General features: G+C 43.5%; 1 protein-coding gene across 1 annotated transcript; it reads left to right on the top strand.

The window, feature by feature from the left end:
• The first annotated feature begins 1,082 nt into the window (after positions 1-1,082).
• Positions 1,083-19,508, top strand: LOC146972983 (scavenger receptor cysteine-rich type 1 protein M130-like). Its single transcript, XM_085799116.1, has 12 exons — positions 1,083-1,178; positions 9,609-9,641; positions 13,021-13,311; positions 13,995-14,213; positions 14,302-14,412; positions 15,487-15,807; positions 15,896-16,183; positions 17,193-17,507; positions 17,596-17,883; positions 18,465-18,794; positions 19,100-19,185; positions 19,293-19,508. The coding sequence occupies exons 1-12, from the start codon at positions 1,106-1,108 to the stop codon at positions 19,506-19,508; spliced, it is 2,571 nt and encodes an 856-aa protein (XP_085655242.1). The 5' UTR covers positions 1,083-1,105.
• Positions 19,509-21,046: the final 1,538 nt, after the last annotated feature.

Below are 21,046 nucleotides of genomic sequence, written 5' to 3'. Positions count from 1 at the left end.
GGAGCTCGCTGCAGCTCTCCGTGGGTAAGATGAGCAGGGACACTCGGCTTGAGCTCGGTCTGACTTTAAACTCAGAATTCTGGGTTTCGAGTCAGAACTCCCTTTGTTCTTTGTTCCTAGATTCTCTAAAGAGGGTGGTAAAAGGTCATTCCAATATAAAGCCCCATTTGATTGGAATAATCTCCCTCCTTCTTTGCGTTCTAGTACCTCTTTTCATTGTTTCAGGAGGTCACTATATTTACATCTTAAAACAAATTGCTCATGTTTTTAGTTAATTACTTAATTGATTCTTCCATTGTTATTCTTTCTTTCTCCATTTTGTTATTTCGTTATTCCTACTATGTTATTTAATATTTCAATTCTGTTAAATTCATGGGGGTAGGGGTGGTATGTGGGAGTGTGTGAGCAAGATGTCTGTATTTGTTGTATTGTCATGTTATGTCTACAATGTAATGTAGTGTATTGTTGATGTTGTGTGTTCTATTGTATATGCTTGTTCAGGGACCCCCTTGAAAATGAGATGCTACATCTCAAGGGGCTATCCTTTAATAAATTCAAATTCAAATTCATAGTGGTGCTAATACTCTTCCACAAAGAAACTCCAACAGCAGCAGCTCCATGTTTTCCCCCCAACAAACCAGCAGCAGGTTGTGTGGAAGTCTCTTTGATTTGATTTGATTTTTTATTTGTCTCAAACAAGCACATCAAAAGACAAACTGTATATGTAGAAAGAAACAAAACAATAATGATACTGTGCAAGTTTGAGAAGGGGCTGAAGGAAGCAAAGCTTATCAAGTTCAGCCCCCCCTTACTGTATTGTCTCTCTGGGTTTTTACTTCCATTTACATTTGGATTTCTTTGAGTCTAAATCCTCATTAAAGGGTCTGATCTGTGACTCAATATGCAGCAGGGGAACTATATGCGTGGATTGAGTTGAGTTGATGTCCTGATAAAGCAGCCGATGTGTTTCTGTGAAACCGTCTTTCAGGAAATAACAAGTCATGCCATGTTAAATAAGATGTAGTGACATGAGATGGTGAGGAGATAAAAGCTGAGGTTAACAGAGCAGCGGAGGACGAGTCCAGCAGTCAGAGAGGAGACAGAGATGAAGACAGACGTCTACATGGACATGGATCACCTGCTGCTGCTGCTGCTGCTGCTGCTGCTGTGGAGCTCAGGTAGGACTGAGGGACAGTGTTGAATTACAGGGGAGTTAAGGGCAGGGCAAGGGAAGGCATCTTTATTTATATAGCGCATTTCATACCAAGGCAACTCAATGTGCTTTACATAAAGACAAAACATTAAAAAAAAAAAGAACAGCATATAACAGCATAAACAAAAGAAAACACTTGGTTACGCAATGATGCAACAAGTGAGTTTTTGATTAAAATATTGAAAAAGAGTGTTTCATGTTTAACTTGGGGAGCATACATCAGTCCGACTGCCCAAAAGTCCGACGGCTCATTTCTCCGACTACCCATTCTACAGTGTTAAGGTTATAGGCCAGGAGCCAGGTCCACCCCTCAGGATGTTTTTTGCTACCTTTTTTTCACTATTATTTCTTGTTATCCCATACATTGGGCCATCACAAGTTGATAACCTCCACCCCCAGCAAGGGGCCGTTTGGCCCCAGGGGCCAAAAAACCCCCTTTTTGGGAAAAGCTTCTGGCGAAATTATGTAATGCCATATATTAGGGTACAGCAACTGCATACATGGTCAGATAACTCTGAAATTTTGCATAGTGTATCCTGACACATAGGGGAAACTATCAGAATAATATTCTGGGGCTTACTGCCTTTCTATTTTCAAATATCACCCTCAGTTTATCCCAAAAGACAAAAAAATGTGTTTCCGCCTGACAAATTGTCATCAAATGTGATCATTTTCAAGCATTTTATTACACATATCACTGCCTTAGATGGATATGAAAAACTTCCCACATTTGTAAGCCTCAATTTAAGCCCAAGATGACCTTTCTATCTCGAAGATTACACCTGCTATGACCAAAGTCTTCCAGTGTCCTACCTCAAATCAGAGAAAACGGAACTTTCAGCATTACCATTCCAAATGGGATTAAGCATGATTTCTTGCACATAAACTGTATCTTAAACAAGATTGGAGACTTAAGTTGTAGGCTACTACTATGCCATCTGAAGTTAATTACATGAAAAGTGAATAATGTTACACCCCCAGGTGGAACAGGGTATCAGGGTACAATATAAAAGTAAATGCTAACCGATTTACACACACCAACACACTAACCAACCGACACACTTTAACCAACCAACTAGTCTATGGGCCAGACCAGATTTTGGTACCACTCAGGGTGGCAAAATCTAGTAACATTTTTTGAAAAGGTACATGTCCATAGATTATATTTTGGTATGATAACCCATCCTAAGTGGTAGCTTTATGACAGTTATCAGCTCATAAAGTTATCAACCCCCTGCAATAAATAGGACTCTGAACGCAGGGGGCATATCTTGTTTTGTGCTCATTTTCAGACCGTTACTCATGTGTTATGAGGGCATGTTTGGTAGCATTTTAAGGTGTACAATCCTAGCTTTCATTTAGACCACGTTTTGGGCCTATCTAAAAAAAAAAATAAGGTTCACATGGTCAAAGGTCAATCTATCTCAACAACTATTTTTCCACTATTTTCGCCTAAACAGTCTTTTTTATAGCACTGTGAAATGTAGGAACAGCACTGACACAAATAACAAAAACTGAAATACTCACAGGACTGTAACAATTCAGGAAATGTATAATCTTCCCATAATTTCCTACTATGAGGGATGATTATGGGTCTTAAAGTGGAACATGGGCCCAGGCGAGAATTGTCAATAACTGCTTATTCCTCTGTATTTCTCAAAGAGTTTTTAAGTTTTCTATATATCTTTGCCCTAATTATCATCGTCATCATGATTATAGTCCAGAGTTAAGGCAACTTCTTCATCCTCCTCCATCCTCTGATTTGTGCATGTTTGCAGTTTGCACATTTTTGTGCACTCTCTTTACATCTTTACCCTAATCATCATCATCATCATCAGTCCAAAGTATGTAGCTTTGTAGGTTTGAGCATCCTAGCTCTTTAAATAATAATTGATAAATGAGTTATAAATAGCCTTTTCTAGACATAGGCTATATCTGTTTTCAATACATATTGGGATTGTCTCCATCAGATACAGTATAATGTAATTTATTTGCTTAGCTAATTTTGTTCATTCCTTCTAGGTGGCTCAATTAACCTTATAGTGGGACAACATAGCTTGACAATTGTTGTTATTATGTTATTTCTGTCAATTATTTCACATACAGCTGGTGTTGTATTTTATATTGGGATGACAGTGGCTAAGGAGGTAGAGTGGGTCGTCCAATAACCAGAGGTTCGAATTCCGCCCCGTCCCAGTCGCTGTTGTAGACGTAGATATCTTATCCACCTTGCCTTGTGTGATGTGTATGCATGTTTGGTGGTGGTCAGGGGGGCTGTTTGGTGCACATTGGCAGCCACACATCTGTCAGTCTGCCCCAGGACAGCTGTGGCTACAATTGTAGCTTACAGTGTACCGCCACCGTTACTGTGTAAAAGTGCTTTGAGTGCCAAAAAGCGATAAATAAATCTAAGCAATTATTGTTGGAAAGTCTGATAAGTCACCTTTATGACAAGGTTGGACTGGGATTGAGCATTACAGCTAAATAATAATAATACATTTTATTTTAAAGCGCTTCAAAGACTTTGATAAGGGTCTTAAAGGTGGACAGGTTGGTGCAGTTGCAGATGGATTTGGGGAGAGAGTTCCAGTTCATGGGGCGTAGTACAGGAGGTTGGCATCGAAGGAGTGGAGGCAGCGGTTAGGAGAGTGGGGGTCGAGGAGCGGAGGTCAGTGATGTAGGAGGAAGTCAGGCTATGGAGTGCTTTAAAGGTGTACAGAAAAGAAAATTGAATTTGAGCCCACTCTGGGTCATAAAATTGGTGTAATAACTCATCTATCAGACGATGTAGGCCAAACTTTGTGCAAAATTCTATTTTTGAGTAAATCCGTGATGAAAGTGTGTATTTTAGTGTAGTTTTTTTTTTCGTATTGGATAATGCAGGCGCACGGATTATACGTCAGCCTGTACACGATTCACTAGCCACTGATATTGGATCCGTAATCCGTCATTCAAACGTCTGAGACACGCACACACACACGGAGCTCGGGCTCGCCCCAAACTTTGAATATCCCGCCCGCTCGATAACGACCAATCAAATTCATTTTCCTTACTCGGGTAAACTCGTGTTGCAGCTCGTGACAACTCGGCGCGACAAACGGGACAAACGGCCATTTCTGTACACCTTTAAATGTGAGAAGAAGGATTTTAAACTGTATACGGTAAGAAACAGGAAGCCAGTGAAGGTTTTGGAGGACGGGGGTGATGTGGTCATGGGGACAAGTATGAGTGAGCAGGTAGGCAGCAGAATTCTGGATATACTGGAGTTTATTGAGGGTTCTGGATGAGAGGCCATAAAAGAGGCTGTTGCAGTAATCAAGTCTGGTGGTGACAGGTTTCAGCAGCAGAGACGGTTAGGACGAAGGGAGGGATGAAATCAGGCAATGTTTTTTAAGTGAAAGAAGGCAGTCCGGGCTATCTGGGTGATGTAACGATCATAGGAGAGGGTGCTGTCAAAGGAAATTCCAACGTTGGACAACAATGGATGTGGGAGGAAGGGAGTTAGGGAGATGTTGTCAATGGAAAGGGTGAAGTTGTCCGTAGATTTAGTGAGAGATTTGGGATCAATGAAGAATATCTGATTTGTCATAGTTAAGTTTCAGAAAGTAGTGTTGCATCCATGATTTAATATTGTTGAGGCAGGAGATGAGAGTGGTGTGGCTGGTAGTAGTGATGGATTTTGTAGAAATGTAAAGCTGGATGTCATTGGCGCAACAGTGAAACTAGAGACCTTGACGATGGATGATGCTAGCAAGTACAGGATGAAGAGGAGGGGACCAAACCCTGAACTCTGGGGGACACCTTGGGACACCTGTAGAGGAGGAGATATGACTGAATTCAAGAGAGTGCAGTTCCAGTGATGTTTAGGGTGGAGGAAAGATTGGAGAGGAGGATGGAGTGACTGTCGAAGGCTGCGGTGAGGTCGAGAAGGATGAGGATGGTGAGTTGGTCGGAGTCTGAGGCGAGGAGGATGTCATTGGTGATTTTAAAGAGCTGCCTGTATGTTGTCTATGGAATCCAAATTGAAATGGTTCAAATAGGTTGTTAGCTGAGATGGGCTTTCAGTTGGGCATAAATGACACGTTCAAGTATTTTAGAGAAAAATGGAAGGTTTGAGATTGAAATTGTTCATGATGTTGGGACTGAGGCCAGGTTTCATCAGGATGGGGGTGACAACAGCTTCATTGAGGGAGGGACAAAGCCTGAGGTGAGGGAGGTGTTGATAATTGAAGTGATGAGAGGAGTGATGATAAAGAGACAGTTATTCATGAAGCTAGATGGGATGGGATCAAGCACGCAGGTTGAGGTTAATTCTTTAAGAAGAGTTGGGATGTCAGGATGAGTGGGTAGCGCCCCCCAAAAACGCCAAAATCCACTGCAATATCCTCCTGTGGGTATTCACTCTTGTACTGAGCTCCAAGTGCTGCCATGTGTGTTTCAGTCACAGGTGTATGACTGGTACCTGATTGGCGTCCAGACCTCAACCCAATTGAACTCTTGTGGGATCAGCTTGGGAGTTGCTGTACATGCTACAGTGACCAACACAACCACACTGGTTGACCTTCAACAACTCCTGGTTGATAGATAGATAGATAGATAGATACTGTAGATATACTTTACTGTCCCCTGGGGGTAAATTTGGCCTGGACTCAGCGCCATCAGACCCTTCAACCACATACAACGACCTGTAGGCTTCCAGACTTCTCCTGCCTCACCCAGGGGCGGGTCTGCCATGGTGGCATGGAGGGGCACCTGTCCCCCCACAAAATCTGATTGGCCACCCTGTGTGCCCCCCCAGTGGTCAATGACTTGTGGTCAGTCACTTTGAAAAGCTCTTAACCACTCTTATGTTCAGTGTACAGAGCTACTGTATAAGCACTAACTTCTGACTATGGGCCGGATCTACTAAAGGTTTGTGTGTATTAAAACGTGTTTGTGCGTGCAAACTTGATTGCACGCGCAAACAGATGCTGAAGCTGATCTACTAACCGGGCGCACTGAGGATTGCATCTCTCAAACGGTCAAAATTGCACGTGCAATCCATTTAGCGTGTTTGCCTTAATGAATATGCAAATATGGGCGTTTCTGCCAGAACGTGCAAAATATTGGGAGGAGTAGATGCAGAAATATGCAAACATGCACAAATCAGAGGGTGGAGGAGGATAAAGAGTTGCCTTTAAGCAGAAGTGAGCAATCCGGTCGCTTTGGCTAACTTCTTGTCAGCCGATGGAGTTAGCAGCCCCCGCCCTCGTCATGGATCTATTGGTCCTCGTCCCTACGTCACCACATTCACGCGCATCCTTTGGCTGCACACACAGCCCTTCATGCCGTTCTCTCTCCTCATTGGATAAAGGTTGTAGGATACAGGGAAGTATACAAGAAGTTTTCTCCTCGGCTTACAGCAGAGCAGAGTGACTGACAGACCCGTGTTTCAGACCAAACACTCTATATAAGTGATTCCCGTCGGAAGATATAACAATTTAAGACTTATATTAACACAAATATTCCGCTTACTTCTGCTTTAACTCTGGACTATAATCATGATGACGATGATAATTAGGGCAAAGATATATAGAAAACTTAAAAACTCTTTGAGAAATACAGAGGAATAAGCAGTTATTGACAATTCTCGCCTGGGCCCATGTTCCACTTTAAGACCCATAATCATCCCTCATAGTAGGAAATTATGGGAAGATTATACATTTCCTGAATTGTTACAGTCCTGTGAGTATTTCAGTTTTTGTTATTTGTGTCAGTGCTGTTCCTACATTTCACAGTGCTATAAAAAAGACTGTTTAGGCGAAAATAGTGGAAAAATAGTTGTTGAGATAGATTGACCTTTGACCATGTGAACCTTATTTTTTTTTTAGATAGGCCCAAAACGTGGTCTAAATGAAAGCTAGGATTGTACACCTTAAAATGCTACCAAACATGCCCTCATAACACATGAGTAACGGTCTGAAAATGAGCACAAAACAAGATATGCCCCCTGCGTTCAGAGTCCTATTTATTGCAGGGGGTTGATAACTTTATGAGCTGATAACTGTCATAAAGCTACCACTTAGGATGGGTTATCATACCAAAATATAATCTATGGACATGTACCTTTTCAAAAAATGTTACTAGATTTTGCCACCCTGAGTGGTACCAAAATCTGGTCTGGCCCATAGACTAGTTGGTTGGTTAAAGTGTGTCGGTTGGTTAGTGTGTTGGTGTGTGTAAATCGGTTAGCATTTACTTTTATATTGTACCCTGATACCCTGTTCCACCTGGGGGTGTAACATTATTCACTTTTCATGTAATTAACTTCAGATGGCATAGTAGTAGCCTACAACTTAAGTCTCCAATCTTGTTTAAGATACAGTTTATGTGCAAGAAATCATGCTTAATCCCATTTGGAATGGTAATGCTGAAAGTTCCGTTTTCTCTGATTTGAGGTAGGACACTGGAAGACTTTGGTCATAGCAGGTGTAATCTTCGAGATAGAAAGGTCATCTTGGGCTTAAATTGAGGCTTACAAATGTGGGAAGTTTTTCATATCCATCTAAGGCAGTGATATGTGTAATAAAATGCTTGAAAATGATCACATTTGATGACAATTTGTCAGGCGGAAACACATTTTTTTGTCTTTTGGGATAAACTGAGGGTGATATTTGAAAATAGAAAGGCAGTAAGCCCCAGAATATTATTCTGATAGTTTCCCCTATGTGTCAGGATACACTATGCAAAATTTCAGAGTTATCTGACCATGTATGCAGTTGCTGTACCCTAATATATGGCATTACATAATTTCGCCAGAAGCTTTTCCCAAAAAGGGGGTTTTTTGGCCCCTGGGGCCAAACGGCCCCTTGCTGGGGGTGGAGGTTATCAACTTGTGATGGCCCAATGTATGGGATAACAAGAAATAATAGTGAAAAAAAGGTAGCAAAAAACATCCTGAGGGGTGGACCTGGCTCCCGGCCTATTAGGTTTAGGGTAAGGTTAAGGGTTAGGGCTTATGGACGCAAAATAAAGGACGCAAAATAAAGAAATGTATGGTCGGAGAAATGGGTAGTCGGACAGATGTCATGCGCCCGTTTAACTTTATGTCTTTTGGAAATCATGAACTGTTTAACACATTAACAGACATTTTGGTCAGGAGAGCACAAACTTTTGCATGCACAATTGAGAGCTGATACTTGTGCAAAATAATTGATTATTATGTTTTCTTCTGTTCTAAATGTGTATAATGGTATATAATTTGAATTAGAACAATTTTCTTATCATTTATAATGTTTTTTAAGAATTATTTTAATGATTTTATGAGCATTAACACTACTAAAGGAGCTATAGGCTATGTAAGAATTAAGCCACCCAATACTATGTCACCAGAGACCATGCACATGCACACATAGGGCCCAATGTCTCATATTGAAAAGTGGCCTTTTTATGTGTTTTTAATAAATAAATAAATTCCTGTTGTGCATGGGGATGTAAAAATCCCCATGCTAAATCAGTCTGGCCGCGATCCGACGGCTTTAGGACCCGGGGGGGGGGGGCCTGTACGAGCACACAACCCCACGTTGGCCTGCACATGGATTCTGCTGATTCTGATTGGCTCATGGCTGGCTTATGGCTGCCAGTGCGGCCAATCACATCAACGTGGGCCTAGCTTCATTCTTTTGGCTCTAACGGTTCGAATGAGCCGTCAATCACTCAAATCGACCAATCCGCTGCAGAGATAAAGGCTGATAGCCAAACCCACCCAAATAAGCTGCTCTCAGTGCAGCTTTACGCAGACAGACACAGGAATTCAATTCTTATTTAGTCCTGGTTGATTCATTTTCAGTTAGTTTATGCAAATTGTGTGAAAATAAGATGAAACAATGCTTTATAGTGGCAGGTGGTTCCAAGCTGGGCCAAAAATGGACATTTTGGAAAGTTCGCCTGAATATTTTGTAGTAAAATCTCAATAATTTTGTCCTGCTTCACTTTATCAGAATCAATAAAATATATATTGTATATATATAAAATGAATATATATATATATAAAAATATGATTTTTTTTAGGTGAATATTAATTTTATTAATTTTTTTCTGTGTGTCATCTTCATTTACTCTTCACCAGTAACAGATATACTGAAATTTACACATCTCAGCAATTCCTCAATTTTTTCCCTTTACTATGACACCAAAAGTATTCAAATAGACCTTGTGGTTGCAGAGATATACTCATTTTATTATGGATATGCAATTTTCGAGAAAAGGCCTAAATAATAGGCTTGGTTTTTTAAAAGGGAACAACTTCAGAATGACTTGTTCCTGACCTGTGTGATGGTGCGACTGTTTCTGCTTCTTAGTGACGTGGCTGTCTTCACAGACCTCACTGATGTTTCCTTTCTGGTTTTCTCCTCAGGACTCTGGGCTGAAGGAAGCCACAGCTCCACAGGTAAACAGAGAGGATGAGGACACATGAAGGTGCTGGTGGATGGATGAGTGTGGTGTCTACGTCTCAACACTGAAATGATTTCACTGTCAACACTGATCACCAGCTGACAGTCCTTCACCTTCCTGGTCACAGATCGTCTCCTTTACATTTAAAATGAGTTCCTAGAGTGAAAAAGTAAAGAAGTAGATGTATTTCAATAAGGATAGTTTACAAGGGTTACTGACGGTCCTGATATAGAGTGAATACCAGAGTAGGATCATCTCAACCAACTTACTGACTTACTGAGCCTCCAGATCATCTGAGTCTGTCACAGAGGTTTAAGTCGCTCCACTGTCACGTCTCATCTACGTATGTGCGGCACACAGAGTTATCGATGAGGTTGTACTTCTCTCTCTCTCTCTCTGGACGTGCATGTGAGGGAGCGCGCACCGCGAGGCTGCTTCCCAATCAGCTCAGTGTCAGAGGTTGTGACTTAAATGTACATTGTAATAGCAACTCTCTTGTTGTCTTCCTACTGTGCCTCTTGTTGTCATTGTTTTATATCAGTGTCGTTCTTCATGCTACCACAAGATAGAGCCAAAGTAATGAATCTGATGCTGATAGACTCAGATCTGACCTTCAACAGCCATATCATATCAGTCACCAAATCAGCCTTTTATCAACTTAAGAACATATCCAGAATTAAGGGTTTTATGTCCCAAACTGATCAGGAGAAGCTGATTCATGCTTTTATCTCCAGTAGACTAGACTACTGTAACGGTCTTCTGACTGGTCTCAAACAGCTGCAGCTCATTCAGAACGCTGCAGCTCCAGTTTTAACCAGAACAAAGAGATCAGATCACATCACCCCGGTTCTTAAGACCTTACACTGGCTCCCAGTCAGCTACAGAATAGATTTTAAAGTTCTGCTACTGGTTTACAAATCACTGAATGGTTTAGGTCCAGAATACATGAATGGCATGTTAGTAGATTATAAACCCAGTAGAGCTCTGAGATCTACTGACTCAGGTCAGATAGTGGAGCTCAGAGTTCAGACCAGACATGGTGAAGCAGCATTTAGCTGTGATGCTGCTCACAACTGGAACAAACTACCAGCAGAACTGAGATCAGCCCCAACTGTCAGCACCTTTAAATCCAGGTTAAAAACATTTCTCTTTTCACGTGCTTATAGCTGAGAACTTAAAACTTTATCTATTTTCTTTTCTTTTACTTTTATTTGCTCTTGCTTTTAACTCTGTTTTTAGTGTTTTGTTTGTTTTTATTCTGTCTTATGCTTCTTTTTTTAATGTTTTGTCTTTATGTAAAGCACATTGAGTTGCCTTGGTATGAAATGCGCTATATAAATAAAGATGCCTTGCCTTGCCTCGCCTCGCCTCGCCCCGCCTCGCCTTCACCTGCTCAGGTACAAGTGGAGCTACAGTTTGGATTTGCTTCATTTCTCTTTGAATCAAACTCACTTCTTTTCCTCTTCACTCTCTTCTCTGTGTTCAGAGCCTGTCAGGTTGGTGGGAGGAGCCAGTCGCTGTGCAGGTGAACTGCAGCTGAAACAAGGAGAGTGGAGACCAGTGGACAACATGTACCCCTCCTGGAACCTGAAGGCATCATCTGTAGTCTGTAGAGATCTGGACTGTGGCTCTGCTGTTTTAATGACAAGAAGAAGAGAGGAGTCCTCAGAGAGGCCTGTGTGGGAGATCGACACTGACTGTGTTCAGTCTGGATTTACCCTGAAGGAGTGTTCATTATCAGGTTACTCTGCCTTCACCGTGGAGATCACCTGTTCAGGTGAGTCCATCAGTGACATCATCAGTGACAGTGAGGTTCAGTGTCTGCCTTCCTTTGTTGTGGAGGCAGAAATGTTCAGTAACTTGTTCTTTTTGTATTTAAGTGAGTGAAGGTCTGATAACAAGACATTTAATATCTCAACATGTTACATCATCGTCTTTAGTCAAGAAGTCAACTTCCACTTTCCACTTACATTTAGACAGTTTGGAGATGTAGGAAAACATTTTCAACAAATCAACTTTCATAAAATCTTCAAACAAAGGAGCGCTTTGTGGACTCGTTGTTTAAAAAGAGGTGCTCTTTGGAAAGGGATCAATGATGTGAGAAAACAAAAGAAAAATTCCAAGGCACTCTCTTACCTATAAAATGCCTTTATTAAATTATGGCATGGTCAACATGACAATTAAAAACTCTGACGCGTTTCGGCGTCTAGCCTTCATCAGGGAGTCATGTTGACCATGCCATAATTTAATAAAGGCATTTTATAGGTAAGAGAGTGCCTTGGAATTTTTCTTTTGTTTTCTCAAATCAACTTTCATACTTTGATGCAGTTCAGCTGATCTAAAAGTACTATAAAGCCCCCTCCCCCCATGGGCTTCCTGCATGTACAGGTGTAGGCAGCCCTCTGGTCAGTGCTGGAGAGGAACAGACCTCATGTATAGCAAATAATGAAGAAAGCTCTATGTCCTATAGGAAGCCTTCACTGTAGTGAGTCGTCTTCCTCTCATTCCTCTGCATCATTATTTTCTTTAACATCAACAGTTTTAACTCTTCAGTCTCTTTGAGCTCATCATCTCTGACAGATCTCATTCTTCAGAGTTTGACAGATTTCTCTCTGGTTTATTTCTGCTGTAAAGACGTCAGAGACGCTGTGAATCCTTTTCACTCCTCGTGAATTTATTTAATCTGTGGCAGCAAATCACATCACATGACTCTTCAGAAACTCCTGTAGGTTAAAGTGGACTAACGAGGTGGTTGACTGATGATGGTAAAGTTGTTTCTGTGAAGATGTTGAAGTCCAGACCGTTGGTTGACTTGAGTCTTTGACTCATGAGCTGGACTGTGAGTTTCTTTAATGGTTGTGTTGGGGACAGAAGGAACTCATTTCTGGACACATGCTGATGACTTTAAAGTTGATATGACAGTAAATAAAGGTCAGGATCAAAGTTTAAATGTTGTGTCTCTCTCTGCAGACTCTGTCAGGCTGGTGAATGGGACCAGTGTGTGTTCAGGTAGACTGGAGGTCAAGTCCAACCAGTCTGACCAGTGGTGGTCCTCAGTGTGTGAAGATGACTTTGACCAGCAGGATGCAGAGGTGGTCTGTAGGGAGCTTGGCTGTGGGGCTCCTTCAGTCCTCCAGGGGGCGCTCTATGGAGCAGTGGAGGCTCCAATGTGGACCAAAGAGTTCCAGTGTGGAGGCAACGAGTCAGCTCTCCTGGACTGTAGAAGCTCAGGCTCAACTAGAACCAGCTGCTCACCTGGCAAAGCTGTTGGACTCACCTGCTCAGGTACAAGTGGAGCTACAGTTTGGATTTGTTTCGTTTCTGTTTTAATTAAACTCACTTCTTTTACTCTTCACTCTCTTCTCTGTGTTCAGAGCCTGTCAGGTTGGTGGGAGGAGCCAGTCGCTGTGCAGGTCAACTGCAGATGAAACTAGGAGAGTGGAGACCAGTGGACAACATCTACCCCTCCTGGGACCTGAAGGCATCATCTGTAGTCTGTAGAGATCTGGACTGTGGCTCTGCTGTTTCAACAAGAAGAGGAAGAGATGAGTCCTCACGGAGGTCTGTGTGGTTGATGGACCCTGACTGTGTTCAGTCTGGATCTACCCTGAGGGAGTGTTCATCACCAGGTTCCTCTGCCTTCACCGTAGAGATCACCTGTTCAGGTGAGTCCATCAGTGACATCATCAGTGACAGTCAGGTTCAGTGTCTTCCTTCCTTTGTTGTGGAGACAGAAATGTTCCGTAACTTGTTCTTTTTGTATTTAAGTGAGTGAAGGTCTGATAACAAGACATTTAATATCTCAACATGTTACATCATCGTCTTTAGTCAAGAAGTCAACTTCCACTTTCCACTTACATTTAGACAGTTTGGAGATGTAGGAAAACATTTTCAACAAATCAACTTTCATACTTTGATGCATTCAGCTGATCTAAAAGTACTATAAAGCCCCCCCCATGGGCTTCCTGCATGTACAGGTGTAGGCAGCCCTCTGGTCAGTGCTGGAGAGGAACAGACCTCATGTATGGTAAATAATGAAGAAAGCTCTATGTCCTATAGAAGCCTTCACTGTAGTGAGTCGTCTTCCTCTCATTCCTCTGCTTTGACTCATGAGCTGGACTGTGAGTTTCTTTAATGGTTGTGTTGGGGACAGAAGGAACTCATTTCTGGACACATGCTGATGACTTTAAAGTTGATATGACAGTAAATAAAGGTCAGGATCAAAGTTTAAATGTTGTGTCTCTCTCTGCAGACTCTGTCAGGCTGGTGAATGGGACCAGTGTGTGTTCAGGCAGACTGGAGGTCAAGTCCAACCAGTCTGACCAGTGGTGGTGCTCAGTGTGTGAAGATGACTTTGACCAGCAGGATGCAGAGGTGGTCTGTAGGGAGCTTAGCTGTGGGGCTCCTTCAGTCCTCCAGGGGGCGCTCTATGGAGCAGTGGAGGCTCCAATGTGGACCAAAGAGTTCCAGTGTGGAGGCCATGAGTCAGTTCTCCTGGACTGTAGAAGCTCAGGCTCAACTAGAACCAGCTGCTCACCTGGCAAAGCTGTTGGACTCACCTGCTCAGGTACAAGTGGAGCTACAGGTTGGATTTGTTCATTTCTGTTTGAATCAAACTCACTTCTTTTACTCTTCACTCTCTTCTCTGTGTTCAGAGCCTGTCAGGTTGGTGGGAGGAGCCAGTCGCTGTGCAGGTGACCTGCAGGTGAAACTAGGAGAGTGGAGACCAGTGGAGAGCAGGCACAGCAACTGGAACCTGAAGGCAGCATCTGTAGCCTGTAGAGATCTGGACTGTGGCTCTGCTGTTTCAACAAGAGAAAGAGAGGAGTCCTCATGGAGCGATGTGTGGGAGATCAACACTGACTGTGTTCAGTCTGGATCTACCCTGAAGGAGTGTTCATCATCAGGTTACTCTGACTCCACCGTGGAGATCACCTGTTCAGGTGAGTCCATCAGTGACATCATCAGTGACAGTCAGGTTCAGTGTCTTCCTTCCTTTGTTGTGGAGACAGAAATGTTCAGTAACTTGTTCTTTTTGTATTTAAGTGAGTGAAGGTCTGATAACAAGACATTTAATATCTCAACATGTTACATCATCGTCTTTAGTCAAGAAGTCAACTTCCACTTTCCACTTCCATTTAGACAGTTTGGAGATGTAGGAAAACATCTTCAACAAATCAACTTTCATACTTTGATGCATTCAGCTGATCTAAAAGTACTATAAACCCCCCCCCCCCCCCCCCCATGGGCTTCCTGCATGTACAGGTGTAGGCAGCCCTCTGGTCAGTGCTGGAGAGGAACAGACCTCACGTATGGTAAATGAAGAAAGCTTTATGTCCTATAGGAAGCCTTCACTGTAGTGAGTCGTCTTCCTCTCATTCCTCTGCATCATTATTTTCTTTAACATCAACAGTTTTAACCCTTCAGTCTCTTTGAGCTCATCATCTCTGACAGATCTCATTCTTCAGAGTTTGACAGATTTCTCTCTGGTTTATTTCTGCTGTAAAGACGTCAGAGACGCTGTGAATCCTTTTCACTCCTCGTGAATTCATTTCATCGGTGGCAGCAAATCACATCACATGACTCTTCAGAAACTCCTGTAGGTTAAAGTGGACTAACGAGGTGGTTGACTGTTGATGGTAAAGTTGTTTCTGTGAAGATGTTGAAGTCCAGACCGTTAGTTGACTTGAGTCTTTGACTCATGAGCTGGACTGTGAGTTTCTTTAATGGTTGTGTTGAGGACAGAGAAGGAACTCATTTCTGGACACATGCTGATGACTTTAAAGTTGATATGACAGTAAATAAAGGTCAGGATCAAAGTTTAAATGTTGTGTCTCTCTCTGCAGACTCTGTCAGGCTGGTGAATGGGACCAGTCTGTGTTCAGGCAGACTGGAGGTCAAGTCCAACCAGTCTGACCAGTGGTGGTCCTCAGTGTGTGAAGATGACTTTGACCAGCAGGATGCAGAGGTGGTCTGTAGGGAGCTTAGCTGTGGGGCTCCTTCAGTCCTCCAGGGGGCGCTCTATGGAGCAGTGGAGGCTCCAATGTGGACCAAAGAGTTCCAGTGTGGAGGCCATGAGTCAGCTCTCCTGGACTGTAGAAGCTCAGGCTCAACTAGAACCAGCTGCTCACCTGGCAAAGCTGTTGGACTCACCTGCTCAGGTACAAGTGGAGCTACAGTTTGGATTTGTTCATTTCTGTTTGAATCAAACTCACTTCTTTTACTCTTCACTCTCTTCTCTGTGTTCAGAGCCTGTCAGGTTGGTGGGAGGAGCCAGTCGCTGTGCAGGTGACCTGCAGCTGAAACTAGGAGAGTGGAGACCAGTGGACAGCAGGTACAGCAACTGGAACCTGAAGGCATCATCTGTATTCTGTAGAGATCTGGACTGTGGCTCTGCTGTTTCAACAAGAAGAAGAGAGGAGTCCTCATCGAGGTCTGTGTGGAGGATCAACACTGACTGTGTTCAGTCTGGATCTACCCTGAAGGAGTGTTCGTCATCAGTTTACTCTCCCTGCACTCTGGAGATCACCTGTTCAGGTGAGTCCATCAGTGACATCATCAGTGACAGTCAGGTTCAGTGTCTTCCTTCCTTTGTTGTGGAGGCAGAAATGTTCAGTAACTTGTTCTTTTTGTATTTAAGTGAGTGAAGGTCTGATAACAAGACATTTAATATCTCGACATGTTACATCATCGTCTTTAGTCAAGAAGTCAACTTCCACTTTCCACTTACATTTAGACAGTTTGGAGATGTAGGAAACATTTTCAACAAATCAACTTTCATACTTTGATGCAGTTCAGCTGATCTAAAAGTACTATAAAGCAGCCCCCCCCCCATGGGCTTCCTGCATGTACAGGTGTAGGCAGCCCTCTGGTCAGTGCTGGAGAGGAACAGACCTCACGTATGGTAAATGAAGAAAGCTCTATGTCCTATAGAAGCCTTCACTGTAGTGAGTCGTCTTCCTCTCATTCCTCTGTATCATTATTTTCTTTAACATCAACAGTTTTAACTCTTCAGTCTCTTTGAGCTCATCATCTCTGACAGATCTCATTCTTTAGAGTTTGACAGATTTCTCTCTGGTTTATTTCTGCTGTGAAGACGTCAGAGACCAGGGCCGCTGCTGGCCAAATTGGGGCCCTAAGCAAAATTTTATTTGGAGGCCCTCCACTGGGCAACGTCAACAGTTAAAAAATGACTGTATAAGGATATGCCATTTAATTTGACAACATTTATTACTAAGAACAAACCAAATAAATAATAGCTTCAAACCAAATTCAATCAATAAATCCGAGTCACCAATGTTTATCAATTTGAAAAAAATGTTGTTTTGTAATCCATTATTATTATTATCATCATTATGTTGAAGTCCAGACTGTTGGTTGGTTGACTTGAGTCTTTGACTCATGAGCTGGACTGTGAGTTTCTTTAATGGTTGTGTTGGGGACAGAGAAGGAACTCATTTCTGGACACATGCTGATGACTTTAAAGTTGATATGACAGTAAATAAAGGTCAGGATCAAAGTTTAAATGTTGTGTCTCTCTCTGCAGACTCTGTCAGGCTGGTGAATGGGACCAGTCTGTGTTCAGGCAGACTGGAGGTCAAGTCCAACCAGTCTGACCAATGGTGGTCCTCAGTGTGTGAAGATGACTTTGACCAGCAGGATGCAGAGGTGGTCTGTAGGGAGCTTAGCTGTGGGGCTCCTTCAGTCCTCCAGGGGGCGCTCTATGGAGCAGTGGAGGCTCCAATGTGGACCAAAGAGTTCCAGTGTGGAGGCCATGAGTCAGCTCTCCTGGACTGTAGAAGCTCAGGCTCAACTAGAACCAGCTGCTCACCTGGCAAAGCTGTTGAACTCACCTGCTCAGGTACAAGTGGAGCTACAGGTTGGATTTGTTCATTTCTGTTTGAATCAAACTCACTTCTTTTACTCTTCACTCTCTTCTCTGTGTTCAGAGCCTGTCAGGTTGGTGGGAGGAGCCAGTCGCTGTGCAGGTGACCTGCAGGTGAAACTAGGAGAGTGGAGACCAGTGGACAACATCTACCCCTCCTGGGACCTGAAGGCATCATCTGTAGCCTGTAGAGAGCTGGACTGTGGCTCTGCTGTTTCAACAAGAGGAAAACAGGAGTCCTCAGAGAGGTCTGTGTGGGAGATCGACACTGACTGTGTTCAGTCTGGATCTACCCTGAAGGAGTGTTCATCATCATATTCCTCTCCCTCCACCGTGGAGATCACCTGTTCAGGTGAGTCCATCAGTGACATCATCAGTGACAGTCAGGTTCAGTGTCTTCCTTCCTTTGTTGTGGAGACAGAAATGTTCCGTAACTTGTTCTTTTTGTATTTAAGTGAGTGAAGGTCTGATAACAAGACATTTAATATCTCAACATGTTACATCATCGTCTTTAGTCAAGAAGTCAACTTCCACTTTCCACTTACATTTAGACAGTTTGGAGATGTAGGAAAACATTTTCAACAAATCAACTTTCATACTTTGATGCATTCAGCTGATCTAAAAGTACTATAAAGCCCCCCCCATGGGCTTCCTGCATGTACAGGTGTAGGCAGCCCTCTGGTCAGTGCTGGAGAGGAACAGAACTCATGTATGGTAAATAATGAAGACAGTTTGGAGATGTAGGAAAACATTTTCAACAAATCAACTTTCATACTTAGATGCAGTTCAGCTGATCTAAAAGTACTATAAAGCAGCCCCCCAGACACACACACACACACAGACCATGATCTAGGATTTAACCCTAACCCTAAACAATGAAGAAAGCTCTATGTCTGACTGTTAACATTCAGCCAATCATCTCTCTGTTTACAGACCTGCTGGTCCAGCCAATCATCTCTGTGTCCTCCATGTACGGGGTCTCCCAGGCCCAGCAGCAGGGTTATTCAGGAGTGTGGATGGGCTCCAACTTCACCATCAGCTGCTCCATCCAGCCACAGTACCCAGGAGGCTCCTTCCACCTCACCTTCACCTCCTCCAACACAACGGACAACTACACCCAGCCAGCTGTCAATCACTCCGCCTCCTTCCTGTTTCCTGCTGCAGAGCCCGCCCACCAAGGAAACTACAGCTGTGTTTATCACCTCTACGTTTTCTCTCATAACTTCTCCTCTGAGAGCCGTCAACTGTCCCTCACCGTCTCAGGTGAGTTGAAGCACATTTCACCTGTCTGTGCTCAGGGGCCCATTGTCTCTTCATCCGTCCATGTTGCTGTAGTGAAAAGTCCACGACAGGAAAAGTTCCAGTGAAGGTACATGAGCACCATGATGGTGAGAAACTGGGCCTAGAACATTGGCCTAGACCCCATTCACCTCATAATAGGTCACTCAACCATCACAGTGTCTCTGACCCACCACAATTACAGCCCAAATCCTGCATAGTTCTGCTTTAATGAAGCTGTTGTACTCATGTCATGTGATCTAACGTGATGACTGAATGTGTCTCATCAGATCCAACAGGTCGTATCATCAGACTGGTCATCCTGCCACTCAGTCTGCTGATGATGCTGATCGCTGTCATCTGTCTCATCCTTAAGGTACCAGACTCTCCTCTGTTGACCTGAGCTCTGTCTGACATGAAGCTCTCAGCTCCTCTATGTTGAACTGAAGTCTCATGTCTGTGTATGCTGCCACATCTCTCCAGGCCACCAGGGGGCAGAGTCCAGTCCAACAGGAGGCCATAGAGCTGCAGTCTTTCAACCTGGGTGTTTCCACAGCAGAGGGAGGGCCAGCTGAAGAAGAAGGAGTCCAGGCTGCTGCAGAGGAGGAACTCGTCTTACATCCAGAGTCGTCAGCTGCCACACACCTGTCCATCAGCTCAGTCAACGATCCTGCACCGTCCCTCGGATGTTCCCTTTAGAGTTTCACTGAGATCCAGCATCGTCCCTTGGATGTTCCTTTAGAGTTTCACTGAGATCCTGCATCGTCCCTCGGATGTTCCCTTTAGAGTTTCACTGAGATCCTGCATCGTCCCTCGGATGTTCCCTTTAGAGTTTCACTGAGATCCTGCATCGTCCCTCGGATGTTCCCTTTAGAGTTTCACTGAGATCCTGCATCGTCCCTCGGATGTTCCCTTAGGAGTTTCACTGAGATCCAGCATCGTCCATCGTCCCTCGGATGTTCCCTTTAGAGTTTCACTGAGATCCTGCATCGTCCCTCGGATGTTCCCTTTAGAGTTTCACTGAGATCCTGCATCGTCCCTCGGATGCTCCCTTTAGAGTTTCACTGAGATCCTGCAGGAGGAAATCATCTGTGGTTTCATCTCTCCTCTCAGTCTCATGTGATCAACAGGTTTTTGCAGCACAGAATCTCACAGATTTATTGGAGGGACGATGTTCAAAAAAAGTGGTCTTGTGACCATAGGAGTGGGGTAAATTGATCAATCCCCCCTTCTTTCCTTCCATCCATCTCCTACCTCCCCCTTTACTTAATATTTCATCTGTCCAGGCTACAGGTGAACACAAACTGCAGGGACTTCCTGCTGAGCCACCAACTCTCTGAGATTTGGGGAGTTTTACAATTACGTGGCATCTTGGGAAGAATCCCAGATATTTTTCTTTGAAAATAAAGTTTGGCACACTATAAACAACTTTTCCTGTTTATAGGAACATACTTACTGTAATCACAAACATACAGAATCTTGATTTAATCATTTGGACACATACAGCCAAAATACATTCATTAAGTGTATAGGATAGGTGGCTCAACTTACCCCTGGCCAAAATTCCAAGGCTACGGATGTGGGGGGAGGGCGTCAGGGAAGTGTTGTCGATAGAGAGTGTGAAGTTGTTGGCAGATTTGGTGAGGGATTTGGGACCAATGATGATGATATCTGTTTTGTCTTTCAGTTCAGTTTCAGAAAGTTGAGATGCATCCATGATTTGATGTCATTGAGGCAGGAGGTGAGGGTGGCGTGGGTGGTAGAAGTGATGGATTTGGTGGAGATGTAAAGCTGGATGTCGTCGGCGTAGCAATGGAAGTGGAGACCATGTCGGCGGACGATGTTACCGAGGGGAAGCAGGTACAGGATGAAGAGGAGGGGACCAAGCACCGAACCCTGGGGGACACCCTGGGAGAGGGGGGGGCAGTGAAGGAGGAGCAGTGGTTGGTGTGTATGAATTGACCTATGGATAAGCCCCGCCCCCTACACTCACTCGGACAAACAGTCAACATTCGGTGACAGTTGCTTTGGCAACAGCTGTCACAGTAGGAGACATTTCACAGGAGGCAATTGATGATTTTTGGAGACAGAAAGATTAAATATCATCTCCAAGTCAGCAAAACTTAACTTAACTTTACTTCTATGGCTGCCGTTTGCTGCGAAACGCCGATAGCAACGGGCTAACTTCTGTTAGCCTGTCTATGGAGTTTTGCATTATACGTTAGCATTAAGCTAGC

This window comes from Trachurus japonicus, chromosome 15, assembly GCF_045865225.1.
Source record: "Trachurus japonicus isolate A0001 chromosome 15, Traja_1.0".
Classification (NCBI taxonomy): Eukaryota; Metazoa; Chordata; class Actinopteri; order Carangiformes; family Carangidae; genus Trachurus; species Trachurus japonicus.
Note: the sequence above shows the minus strand (reverse complement) of the source record. Positions and strands in the feature narration are given on the sequence as shown.